The 13,491-nt window shown below is 31.9% G+C and overlaps 1 protein-coding gene across 8 annotated transcripts in view; it reads right to left on the bottom strand.

Moving 5' to 3' along the window:
* The window catches only part of Tanc2 (tetratricopeptide repeat, ankyrin repeat and coiled-coil containing 2), a 429,902-nt gene that overhangs the window by 251,314 nt on the left and 165,097 nt on the right, over positions 1-13,491 (bottom strand). The window contains exon 1 of one of the 8 annotated variants that reach the window (XM_048798125.1): positions 10,625-12,725. The exons of the other annotated variants lie outside the window; for them this stretch is intronic. Within the exon in view, the coding sequence (XP_048654082.1) occupies positions 10,625-10,634 (10 nt within the window). The 5' untranslated portion in view covers positions 10,635-12,725. Of the gene's footprint in view, positions 1-10,624; positions 12,726-13,491 lie in introns of those variants that run through there. 8 annotated transcript variants of the gene reach the window in all.

Genomic DNA, 13,491 nt, shown 5'->3' with positions numbered 1-13,491 from the left:
AAAAAAAAAAAAAAAAAAACTTGGGAAATTGAAGAAGATCCTGACCAATCAATGCGGAGGTAGAAACTATTAAAAAATGCTAAACATGAACACTGTGCCAGTACTGTAATAAAATTCTGTGAGAACAGATTAAAAGGATAACTATACTTACCCTTTTAACTAAGTTGAAATTAACTAATTATATATTTCAATATATCTAGTAAAGAGGATTTTGAATGTTCTCAACACAAGGAAATGGTAAATGTTTGGGTGATAGATATTACAATTATCTTGATCTGATACTATTATTGAAATATGAAATTATATCCTATAAATATGTGCAATCATTATGTGTCAATTAAAATTATTTTTAAAAATAGATTTAAAAAATTAAGTCTTTGTATCATGGAGAAAAATGACTACTTAGAAATGTTCAAGGATTAAGTATGAAGGCCAAGAGCTTTCTGGCTTGATTTTAGAATGTGCAGTTGCTACTAATGTTATAATAGGGAACTTAAAACAGAGAACACTAATTAATTCTAACCCTGGGTGAAGAATCACATTTCTCTGACCTTAGAATATTTGTCAGAAATTGCCAGTCTTTGTAAGAGAACAAGTTGCCTTTCAACCTCCTTAAGATCCTAGAATCATCTGGCTGAGAGAGAATAAAGAAGAGGCTAAGTAGATGATTAATTCCTGAGAAAAACAGGGTATACAAAGATGAGTTGTCTCCTCCGATGGAAAGTAAATCCCCAGGAAAAAAGAGAGCTAGCTGAGGAACAGAACTAGCATTCTGCCAAGAAAGGCTCTGATTTAGAGGTAGGCAAGGATTTTTATTGTGACTTTCCTTAAATGCACAAAGGCGTGAAACACTGTCTGCCTTGCGCTTGGTTGTGTGGTACCAAGAAGAGTGATCTTTACACAAAAAGCAGACACTGATTTGGTTTACAGGCAGGTTTTCATTAATCTCCTCCAACTTCTGGATTTTAAACTAAATAAAACACTCTGTTCAGTAATTAATTTATTTTAAGATGCGAAAAAAACTTGTAGGAGGATGAAATTATAGAAGCAGTATTATATATTACAGTAAAAAAATGAAGCTAAATAGCAAATCTCAAATTTTAAAAATTTATACATGTTTCTTATGAGTTCTGTCATGTACTCTTGTATCTCACTGGATGCATGGAAAAGAAAAATAAAACAATTACATAAAAGTATGGAACAACAAATGGTAAGGAAGAGAACAATAAAATCAGTGTTTCTACTTTGTATAGCCATGTAAGCTGTACAAAGGTCTTCCTCCAGATAATACTGTAAACTCTAAGAAAACAATGAAAACTACTAACAGCTCTGGAGAATAAATACAAGTAGACAGATTTTAGAGGAAGGTTGACACTGGAAGACTGAATTGTGATGAATTTCCAAGTTTTAGCTTTTGGCCTAAAATTAGAGTCTCAACACTACATGGGGGCACTAAAACTCCAATACAAAACCTACACTTTTTCTAGTTTGAAGGTTACTAAAGTGAAGCAAATAAATATATTTGTCAACTCAAATTTCTTTTTTTTTATTTTTATTTTTTATTTTTGGTGGCAAGAGCAATTAAAATCTTCAAATACAGCACAATTTTATTAACTACAGTTTTCATGCTACACATCAGATCTCTAGATTTGTTCATTCTATATATCTGACTTACATCTCCCCATTCCTGCTCCCACCATTATTGCTGGCAACCACTTCCTTATTCTCTCTCTTTGAAATTTTGACCTTCCATGAACAAAAGGTATCATGCAATATTTTTCTTTCATTCTGTTATGGTTGGAAAAAATGCTTGATATGATTTTAATCTTAAATTTTTAAAGAATTGTTCTGTGACCAAACATAGAATTTATAAAATGTGTTTTGGGGCAGTGCTGGGAATTGAGCCTAGGATCTAGCATCTGCTTGGCAAGTGCCCTACCACTGAGCTACCATCACAGTCTTCTATGTAGTATTTTGGGTCTTCTGATCTGTCTCACATTTCTAAGTTTCAGCTTCCTGAATCTTACTCTTTATTGTAGTTGTCTAGCTCTTCTCAACTCTGCTAAATTATCACAATCTGAAGAAAAAGATAACATGTTTTGTTTTGAGATTCCTGAAAGACAAAATGTTTCTTAATTATCAAGAGATTTTAGTGGTGTTTTTGCACAAGAAAGTAAGATCATGAGGTAGGAGTATTATCAAAATTAGCTCTGACTTTAATGTTTTATATATAATTCCACCTGTACTAAATCAGAGCTTTAAATCCTTAGGGGAGTCTCAAGGCAGAAAAAATTATTTTTGTCTTTAGTAAAGGATACAAAAGTTATTTGTAATAATAATCACAACAAAACATGTTATTATATAGATTAAATTATAAGTTAGATTGGACCATGTCCCCTTAAATGTGGCAAATTGATGACTTACAAGTGACTACAAAAACTAAATACTTAAGAAAGGAATTAACAAAACAGGTAATAAGATAATAAAAATTTTATTATGATACATAAATGAAATAAAAAAACAGTTGAGAGAAACAAGCTTAGATAGTGGAGAAATATACATAGCTTCTCTGATTTTACTTCTTGTTTTATAATCATATAGATGTATTACAGATGATAACTGTAAAGAAAATAGAAGGTGGCTAACTAGAATTTATTTTTCTAATTTAATTGGCCTCTTTTTAACAACAGGTAGAATACTGTACATATGTGCTAACTAAATAATCTAATCTTTAATCTCTTGGTTTTAGTTGTTCCTACAAGTTTCTGCATATTAACTCTACTGCATACTTCTTTATGAGTTCTTTTTGTTTTGTTGTCTTGGTGATGGGAATTGAACTATGAGTTTCCAAACTTGTTTACACTGAAAGTAATAAAGACTATTTAAAGGTTATGTAGGTGTAAGCATAGGTAATATTTAGTGCTCACTATATCCTACATACTGCTATACACTTGATACTTATTATTTGTTTATCCTCTTAACATTCTTATGAGGCAGATACTCTTATTACAATTTATGAAAGAGGAAATTGAAAAGTAAAGAATATGAGAGGCTAGAGCTGTGGCTCAGTGGTAGAGCGCTTGCTTAGCATGTGTGAGGCACTGGGTTTGATTCTCAGCAATGCATATAAATAAATGAATAAAATAAAGGTCCATCAACATCTAAAAATATTTTTTTAAAAAATATGAATAACTTGTAGAAATGCTGGAACCTAAACCATGCATGTCTGACTATAAAGGACAGATAATTAACTACTTTATAAACTGTTTTCAAGTATGTGCTTCAACCCAGAAGAACGTAAGATTTTTTATATCATAACTTACTAGTTTAACAAAAGGTATTTAGGCTTGAAAGATAGGAATGACATTGCTAAACATAAATTTCCACTCATGATTAAACTAAGACCCAACTCATATATCAAAAGGATAGTAAAATTTTTGCTGTGATACCTAAGTGGAAAAAAGATTGGTTAAGATAAGAGAAACAAACTTAGATACTGAAGGGGAAATATAAAATAAGAAATAAAATTGTAGAAGCTATGTATAAGACAAGACCATAATTCATCAGTCTGATCCATAACCATCTGTGGCTCTTCTCAGGATTCTCCCAAACATGGTCAGAGTTACTGAAGAATATGAAGGTAAATATATAAAAGAAGCCCTCTTGTCCTACCTTGATAGGGACTAACAGTTGATTTTTCAAAAATGTTTAAGGTCAGGGATGGGTTGTGGCTCAGCAGTAGCATGCTTGCCAGGCACATGCCAGGCGCTGGGTTCAATCCTTGGCATCACATAAAAATAAATAAATAAAATAAAGGTATTGTGTCCAACTACAACTAAAAAAATAAAAAAATGTTTAAGGCAGAAGGGAAAGATAAAAATGATATGTACATTAATACTTCAACTTTAAAATACAGATTAACCAAAATTTGATGTAAAACCAAGGCCTTTCTGTTTGAATATGAATTCCAATTTTTCTTTCTTGCATAAAATGCACTAAAATATATAGCCTAAGCCAGGCATAGTGGCACATGCCTGTAATCCCAGCGACTTGGGAGGCTGGGGCAGGATCACAAGTTTGATACCAGCCTCAGCATTCTAGTGAGGCCCTCAGCAACTTGGCAAGACATCATTTCAAAATAAAAAAGGGTTGAAGATATAACTCTGTGGTAAAGTGCCCCTGGGTTCAATCCCCAGTACCAAAAAGGAAGGAAAAAACAAACAAACAAACAAAAAAAAAAAAAAAGGAAACCCTGAAACAAAAATAAATATTTAGTTAAAATTTCTTTGAAGCAAATAATTAGCTAACCTAAGTACAGGTAGATTTTAGAAGTATTTTTACCCTAATTTTTATAGTATTTTTAACTGACATTTTAAACTGAATTTTTGCAAAGATTTTAATACAATTTTTTGTAGAAATAAGAACTCTCTTTATAACAAATGATTTTTCATTTGGCCTTCACATTTTATAAGTTAATATACATGTGATTTAATCATGTTATCATTAATGTAACTGCATCTTAGTAAGCACAAGCTACCAGAGGGATAACAGAAGTACCTAAGAAGGTAGTCTACTAGCCTCTAATATATACCTTATTCTGATAACAGTCAGTAGGTATCACAAGGAGAATGGAAAAAATTTATCACATAAGTGATTAGGTGAAGGTCAGTTAAGAAAGCTTCTCCTTTGGCCTGGGGAAATAGCTCAATTGTAGAACACTTGCCTAGCACACATGAGGCCCTGGGTTCACTCCCCAGTACTAACAAATAAGGAAAAACGAAAATGGATTAAAGAAAGAAAGCTTCTCTTTTAACTGGAAGAACTAACCCACAAGAATATAAAATAGCATTCAGAAGCCTAACGAAACACCTTCAGATGCTATCATGCTTGAAAGGCACTGATCATGAAAGATTCAGATTTAGAAATAAGGTACAGAGTATAAAATCCTGCCGGGGCAGGGGTGGGGTAGCACAGTGGTGGAGCTTGTGCTCAGCATGCACTAGGCCCCTGGGTTCAATCCTATCACCAAACAAAACAAAACAGTATCTGAGCCAGTGCACATAACTGAAAGGACAGTGATTACCTAAACAGCAGTGGAACAGTCAATTAAAACATAAATAGATTTCAATAAGAGGGAGTCAATTATAGTTTGTCATATTTCAATTTCTAAAACCATACAATTTTGTGATGTCTTTTTCTATTTTTTCAATAGTAAAATATTTGAGAAGTATCAAAAGAAATAATAGGAACATAAAACCATTTCAGACAGATAAACTTTGACAAAAAACATTTCCCCAAATTGAAGGCATAATCTAGGGAAAATTATATAATTAGAATTAAAGTGAATTAATACAAAGTTAGCAGAAAAGGTAGCTAACAGATCAATGTTATGTTGTTTGGACACATAAAATAGTTTAAAATAAATCTAAGCTAACAGATGACATATTAACACAATCTATAAAAATTGTTCATTAAAGCAATGATTTATCTCCAGAATGGGGATAAGTAGAAAATACTGGATATTTGGTAGAGTGACAAGAATTCCAAAACACAACAGAATTAGTAATAACTCTAAGATGGAAAAGCCCATTGTGCACTGAATACGTAACTTTACCATAATTCTAAGCTTCTTTTATATCATAATAATGTAACAAAATATTTATTCATGCTTTGGGGGGTTGAGGCTTCTTTTAAATTGAACAATAAAAAGCAAATCAGAGTTTTATGTATTTTTTGCTCACTTTTTAAAAACTTAACCAAGGGTTGGGGTGTAGCTCAGTGGTGGAGCCTAGCATGCACAAGGCCCTGGGTTTGATCCCTAGCATAGTTCAAAACAAAACAAAACAAAACAAAAAACCAAGAGCACTTTAACAAGTAAAAATAAAAACAGTTTCCCTTCTTACCAAAGGAAAAATTGGAAAATCCAGGACAGAAAAGTGGAGAAAGGTACAGAAAGATAAATTGGATCATGCAATTGCTATTATATGACATTATCATTAACTATTATTATTGGGTACTGTGTTCTAGAGTCTGTTGTAAGCATTTAAGACTGTAAAAATTCATTTAATACTTAGAAACACTATGCACACTGCTGTACCTATTTTATAGATGAAGAAACTGAAGCACAGATAGTTACATATAACTTGCCCAGTGTCTCATACTAGCAAGTGACAGAATCCGAATTACCAATTGCCAATGTTAATGTAAAACAACCATCTGCTTTAGGGATAGCTTCAGCTATCTTAATATAAAAATAGGAAATTTTGGGGGGAGAGGATGTTAAACAGAAAAACTTATTTTATCTCTAAATGTTTTGAAGAATCCCATTATGTAGCATACATCATAGACACTAAAAGCCATCTAGACCTCTAAAAAGCATGTTTGACCATGAATTTCTCATTAGATGCTTTCCTTCTCCCACATCCACTCCCACTAGTTTTATGCAGCCCCTCTTTCACTCCTTCCCCCTCTTAACAAAATAATACAAATATCTGTTAAATGTATACCACTATAGCTAAGGGTCTGGACTTTAATTCAGGAAAGCAAAAAGGCAGAATCACTTTAAAATAAAGTCATAGCTTTTATGAATTTGTATTCTTGACCTCTTTGAAAATAGTGTTTAGTCTCTAAAACCGTCCCCAAACTCAGCTTCTGTAAAAGTTATACCATACTGATTCCCCAGCATATTTCATATAGGTCCTTATTCCTCTCCTCTGTCTTTTAACATGTGTTTTTCTCTTTGGTCCTTTAAATGAATCTTTCTTTTCCTTTTTTTCCCCCCTAGCACAGGGGATAATGGATCTCTCTTAATGTCGGTTTACTTCTTGACCCCCATCCCCAAAAGTAAGTATTAGAGTCAAAAAAGACCTATTGGAGTCCTGATCGCTTATGCCTAAATTGCTTAATGACTGACCTGATTATGGTTTATTTTCTTAAGATTAGAACTATAATAATTCAAAGGGCTAATGAAAGATATAATGAGCTAATGTAAAAATTCCTTGTAAATGCTCATAAAATATTTACTTCTACCTTTTCCCTCTCCATTCAATTCTTTTTCACAAGAAATTGTTGTCTACTCTTACAGATTAAACTATACTCTCTATAGGTAAAACTTCTAAATTTATAGCTTAAAAACCTCACTTATTTTTGAAGTGCTATAACCACATTTCTGCTGTGATATTCAGCTATTGCCTTGAACTCAATGTGCCTCCTCTCAAAATCAGCAGTCCTTCTAATCTATTCCTACTAATGAGGTCATCAATTCCCACTCTTAAATCTTATAATCAACTTTGCTAGACCTTTCATGTCCCTGGATTCTGTTAATAATAATTCAACCATTATTTATTTCTTCAAAATCTTTCTCTTTGTAACTTTTTTACTGCTACCATCTTAGTTTACCATTGCCTCAAAGGCCTTCTCAATCCACAGTATACTTTCATGAAAGTTCTACTAAAACTGATTTATTTACCATTTGAATTCATCTTGTATACTCTTGCTTCCAAATATTTACTCATGTCACTTTATCATTTCACTTTTTAATCCATTAAATATACTTTTCATACTTAAAAAAACATACAAATTTATAAAATATTAAAGTGTGATTTATCTGTCGAATTTGAGTAAATTATAACTTTTTCATAATCTTCTGGAGTGCCAGATAATTATTGTCATACCTTGTTATGTACTATTACCCAATTTTTTTTTAACAACACAACTTTCCTTAGTTAGGAATATATGCTTTTTGGAATACTTACTTGTTCCATATGATTTTAGAGAGTTATATAAGGGGGTGGGGGGACAGACTATTTAGCAAATAACATTTAGAGATGCCAGTTTAAACAGTTAAACAGGTTCCCTTATTGCAGAACTCCTTAGAGCTTTAGAAATGCTAAATTATTCGTTTCTCCATCATCATTCTCTGATATGAAGAATTCCTTCTCATCCCATTACAGCTTGAATCCATTCAAAGTTACTACTTCATTTGAACTATGTACACCTTCAAATCTTCCTCCAAAAAGGTACACATGCTTCTTTTATTTCATGATCTCTATTTTTAAAATAATACCCAGACCAGATGGTATAAGTAGTATGTCCTAAATTTGGCAATACATACAGGTAGGTAGTAGTATGTTGGGATATGCAAATTTATAGGAGAAAATGTGACACATTTTTCTGAAGAGTGAGTTTTCTTTAAATATTTTTTTGGGGAAACTTTTATGATACAATAAAAATAAAAAAGTCTTTTTTTTTTTTTTTTTAAAGTGAGAACTTCCAGGAATTTCCAGGTTTATTTTTGGGTTCAACAACCTAACCCCTTTGTTAAGTCTACAAATTTCTCTGCCCTAAAGGTACTCCCAGAGAAAAGTCCAAGAAGCACTGATATAGGCCAATGGAAAGAAAATATAGAAAAGGGGACCACTGCTAAGACAATAGTTCCTCTGTGCCAAGTGCTATACTTGAGTGCTTTACATATATTATCTTTCTTAATGCCTACCATGATACTATAAAAAGGCATAATTTCATGTATTTTATAGGAGAGAAACTTCAGAAGAGTTAAGCTACAAAGCTTACAGTGGTAAAATATTTTATTATGTAACAGAGGGATAAAGAATATATATTTATCACTGAAGTTCTATGATTGATTTCCATAAGAAAAAAATAGCTAGGGCCCACTTTTTGAATTTATCACCAGTTTATTTCTTTTACTTTTAATGTAGATCTTGTCCAAAATGAGGTTCATACTTACTAGTAAAAACTTATTAGTAATATTAAATTCCCAGATATTCAGAGTGTTATCATGATCTAAGCTTTAGCCAATGAAAACTAGACTTTTAGATGTATAATTGTTACATATTATTTATTCACTAGCATATTTCCCACCAAATAAAAGTAATGCCTACTATCAACTAAGATTTATATGTTATTTATGTTACATGCATAATAGTTCAGAAAGTAAGCCTAAAGATGTCAAACTATTTTGAAATTAATACTTAATTTTTTTCACAGAATACCACCACTTAAATCTACGGCTTGGATCTTTGTATAACTGAAATAAACTAGATAGCTCTTACTTTAACAAAACCTAATACATGATATAGAGATTTATCTAATCAACTTAATATATTATCTTTCAGGAATACATGCATTGAGTAAAAATCCAAACATAAAAAAATATCAAAACACATGCCAAAGAAAAATAACTTGAAAAAGGAATAAATCTGCTTCTAAAAAAAAAAAACTTGTTTAAAAGTGCCAAAATCAGTCTTTGCTATTATTAATAAGAATCATTGTTTCAGAGATAATAGGACAACATCCTTTGTAACACACACACACACACACACACACACTTTTAAGGATAATCAAAAAGGAGCATTAGCTTGTAATGTACACAGTTGTTAGATGTACGTAAATTTAAAAATCTATAATTTTAACTTGCAGGACAACAGTTAAAATGGGACTATTGAATTTAATTTGTTAATTACAGATGACAGAAGCAAGATCTTTTACTAATGATATGTATGACTGTGAGTATAAGTGATTAATATTTTTCATTTTATTTTAATATATTAATTCATCCTATTTAAAGGCTTTCTAAACTGAACAAAGTCATAAGTACAGATTTATAGCCAAAGATCTCAAAAATGGAAGGAACAGAAGTTAAAAGATATAATGACAAAATAACAAAACTGTTTTCCCTCTAACTATAAATTAAAGAAATCTAATTATGTCTGTAAAGTAATTGCTCTCTGAATAACACACATTTAAGAAGAGCAACTCAGAGAGATAATAACAGAAAGAACAGGCCCAAGTGAAAATGTCTTTTTCTTTTTTCGAGGTGCTGAATAAATGTCTAAATATTTTAATTTTGAAAAATCAAGTTCCCATGTTTGGGACATTTCTAAGTTGTCATGGTTAGCTGAATAATTAAAAAGATAAAACAATTAAGAGCCAGAAAACAGACAGTCTGTTGAGAAATTCAATCTATAAATTCAGTTACTTTAAGTTGAAAATTACCAAATGATCTGCAAATATAAGTAAAAAAGGTAAATTACGAATTCAGCCTGAACTTAACTGGGAAAATAGACCCTCCACCCCCCGCAAAAACCCCATAATTAGAGAATAATATCAAGGTTTTTTAAAAAATCTTTAAACTATGCAAGAACATCCATTTATTTGTAAATATTCCAGTTAATGAAATAGGAAAAGATTTGATTAAGGAAGCATGTTTACAAAGTTCTGGGTTTCCATACTGTAATTTTTCTAAAAAGTATTTTATTTATAAGGATATTTCAATAGGAAGTAGGTCTATTCTGGAAACATAATCTTAGAAGAAAAGCAATCTGACCTTCATATTTATATTTAAAAATTGAGTTACTAAAACAGCTTTCATTGCAATGAATGTTCTCATCCTTTTAAATATGAAGCTATCTTTCAAGGTTTATAATACATATAAATACATAAAGAACACAAGCAAAAATTAAATAAATGTGTCTAATAACAGTTTCTTAATGGCTTCCCTTAAAATGAAGTGTCAAATTTTCTTAGGCTGCATTTCTTCTACAAAGCTCAAAGTAGGCCTTTTAGCTTAAAATCCATGTAACACGCAAATACTCAGGATACTCACAGCCTTTCATTTTTCTTCCTCATTAGTCAATACTATGTAGTATTTCCCCTTTTCAGGCTTATTTACTGGTTATGTTGCTATCAGACCTGATATATCAGTAATGATCCACACTTCAAATCTTCTTCAGCTAGCTCTTCACACTGCCCAGAACTTACTGTGCATTACAGGTGACACTTCTTATAACAGATGTTGATTATGGTCCCAATGCACAAGAGGTGCTCCCAAAGGGGCTTAGAACCCCTAACAACATCACCTGCTTCTTTTTGTATCCAGAGAAGCACTGTGGTATTTGTTTTGAACAACTAATGATTTCAAGAAAGATTATACAGACGAGTTCTTTTCATTAGGTTTCTTGACAGAAGCTTATTTTTTCAAAATACTGCAGCAAACAGAGACTGTATGATTCCTTTAGGGAAAAAATATACAATTTTTTTTTCCTGTGGCGCAGTTTAATTTACTCTTCTGTTAGAGCAAATTGCTGAAGACCTGGTTCTTAGGTTTCTAATGGCGCAGTGTTAACAGAGTAAATGATTCACGGATGTTCTTCTTAACATTCAGAGTAACACGGAAAGCTAGCAGTGCAGCATAGGTCCAGAGCTGATGAATGGTGCAGTGCTGCTGTTGTCATAGCAACCAAGAGGGGAAAAGCAGCACCATATAAGGAACTGTGACATGGATTCTGGGAAGAATTTATATTAAAAAGCTGTAAGCTCCTCATGCCTTAAAGCTATAAACTACTCTCTTACTGATTTCTCCTCAGGTTTTACTGTTTTGAATTTCTGAATCTGTGCTGTGTGAATACATATTGCAAAATACAGTAAATAAACACTAAAATAAAACTATATAGTGAGGGAATTTTAAAAATTAATCATACTTTAACAAGCTACTATGTGTCTGGAGTAGCTTCATAATATATTGGGTTAAATATTAAAATTAGTGATATTTTCTTGTAAACTAAGGAACTGTTTAGAATTTGAGAGAGCAGATAATTTAATACTTATGTTAAAACTTATATACCTTTCATTCAGATGATATGCATCATATATACCAAAACTGCAGCATCAACAACTGGCTAATAAAGTAGCAATGATACAAATTTCAGAGAGGCATACTATCTCTAGATGCAGAACCATTCAAAAGACACTAACTTCACTGAAAATGTACATAATCTTCATTCATGATCAAAGAAATCTCTGCATCATCCTCTGCATGATTCTCTGCATCATTCTACATCCCATGCTTCTTTTGAACTCCTCTCTCTATTGGGCCTGGAGAACTTTTTCTGGTCATAGTTTCTCCTCACCTTCCAGGAATCAAGAAGAGTTTCTTCTCTTTCAGTGGACAGCAGGAGAGCTTCCAAAAGAATTCATGGGAGAAGGAAGAGCTAGGGAAGGTGTCAATGCAATCGACTACTGTAATGGTGCTCTCTCTGCAGTATTATAGATATGGCTCTAAAATTACTTGTTCAGAAATAAAATCTTTCATTAGACTCCTGAAGCATGGACCACTGGTGCTATATTATTTCATCTATTTACACAGGGCAATTCTCATGAACTTGTCCTATTTCGTAGCAGTGTGTATCTTTTCCATCGCAGCTTATTTAATGAAATATTCATAGACAAGATATAGCAAAAAAATAGATAAATTTATAACATTGCCCTCTTACATGGGCAGCAGTACCATACTACTACTACTACTACTACTACTACTACTACTAATAATAATAATAATAATAATAATTCTAGTATAATTATGTATTTGTTGGTCAAGAGTTTTCATGCATGAATCTCCATAAATGATAAAAAATTCAGTAAAATATGACTAAAAAGAACTGCAATGCAGTGAGAAGGATGTGCATTGGACTAGTCTTCTAACTGCAGTTGTAACAATAGCTTAACTGCTTACTAGACATAAACTTGGGTAAGTCACTGAAACTCACCAACCCTCAGATTATCAGTAAAGTAGAGGTAACAACATTTTCTACCTTCTTCCTAAAGCTATTTTGAGAATAAAATAAAATAATATGATGCAAAGACTTGAAATTCTAAAATACTGTGCTCACTTTAAATACCTAATTAAGAAAAATAACAGATAAAAATGAGAAATGTATTTCAGAAGAAATCAATAGACACAGAAAATAGTCTGAAAGGTTAAATATTTTTCCAGACCCGTTTTTAATGCTTGGTTGGATATTTACTTTTTGTTCTCATCATATTTAACACATTTGTCACAACTAGCTTTCCCTTTTTACAATTACTGGCCAGATTTCTATTTCTACAGAGATGTTGTAGACGAGCGTTGCAGAATTATTTAAGATTATTCCAAAGCCCAACATGACTTATAAATGTCTTTAATAAATGGCAACAAAGAAGTACAAGTAATTTCTACAGAGAAGTAATGCTAAATAACATGCAAAGTGATAAAACTGCTTCAAATAATCTTTATGTTTTATCTCACCTAACTGAAACTGTAGGGTAAACATAAAAATAAACATTTTTGCTTGATTTAAAATTTTCATGGTCAGCAAACCTCAGTTCTTTGTTTCTTTAACAGTCTAATCTCTTCTATCAAATAACCTTTTAGGATCAAATATTGTCTTGCCCAAACAAGTTATTTTTGAGGAAAACTCTTTTCAGTTGTGGCTTTTGAGAACAGCAGTAACTCAATGCTTAGGAAAAAGAATGCAAGTTTTTCTTCTATAGCCCTACACCCAAATCATGGTGAGATGATCTAATCTATGCACTAAATGGATTTCAGGATAATTCTGAAAAACTGAAGACTTGAAAAACAAATCATTTTTCACTTAATTTTGTTTGTGCTCTGTAGGACCTGACTGGGATGAGGATATTGTTAAGAAAATTTAAAAG

This window comes from Marmota marmota, unplaced genomic scaffold (genome assembly GCF_001458135.2).
Source record: "Marmota marmota marmota unplaced genomic scaffold, marMar, whole genome shotgun sequence".
NCBI classification, from domain to species: Eukaryota; Metazoa; Chordata; class Mammalia; order Rodentia; family Sciuridae; genus Marmota; species Marmota marmota.
Note: the sequence above shows the minus strand (reverse complement) of the source record. Positions and strands in the feature narration are given on the sequence as shown.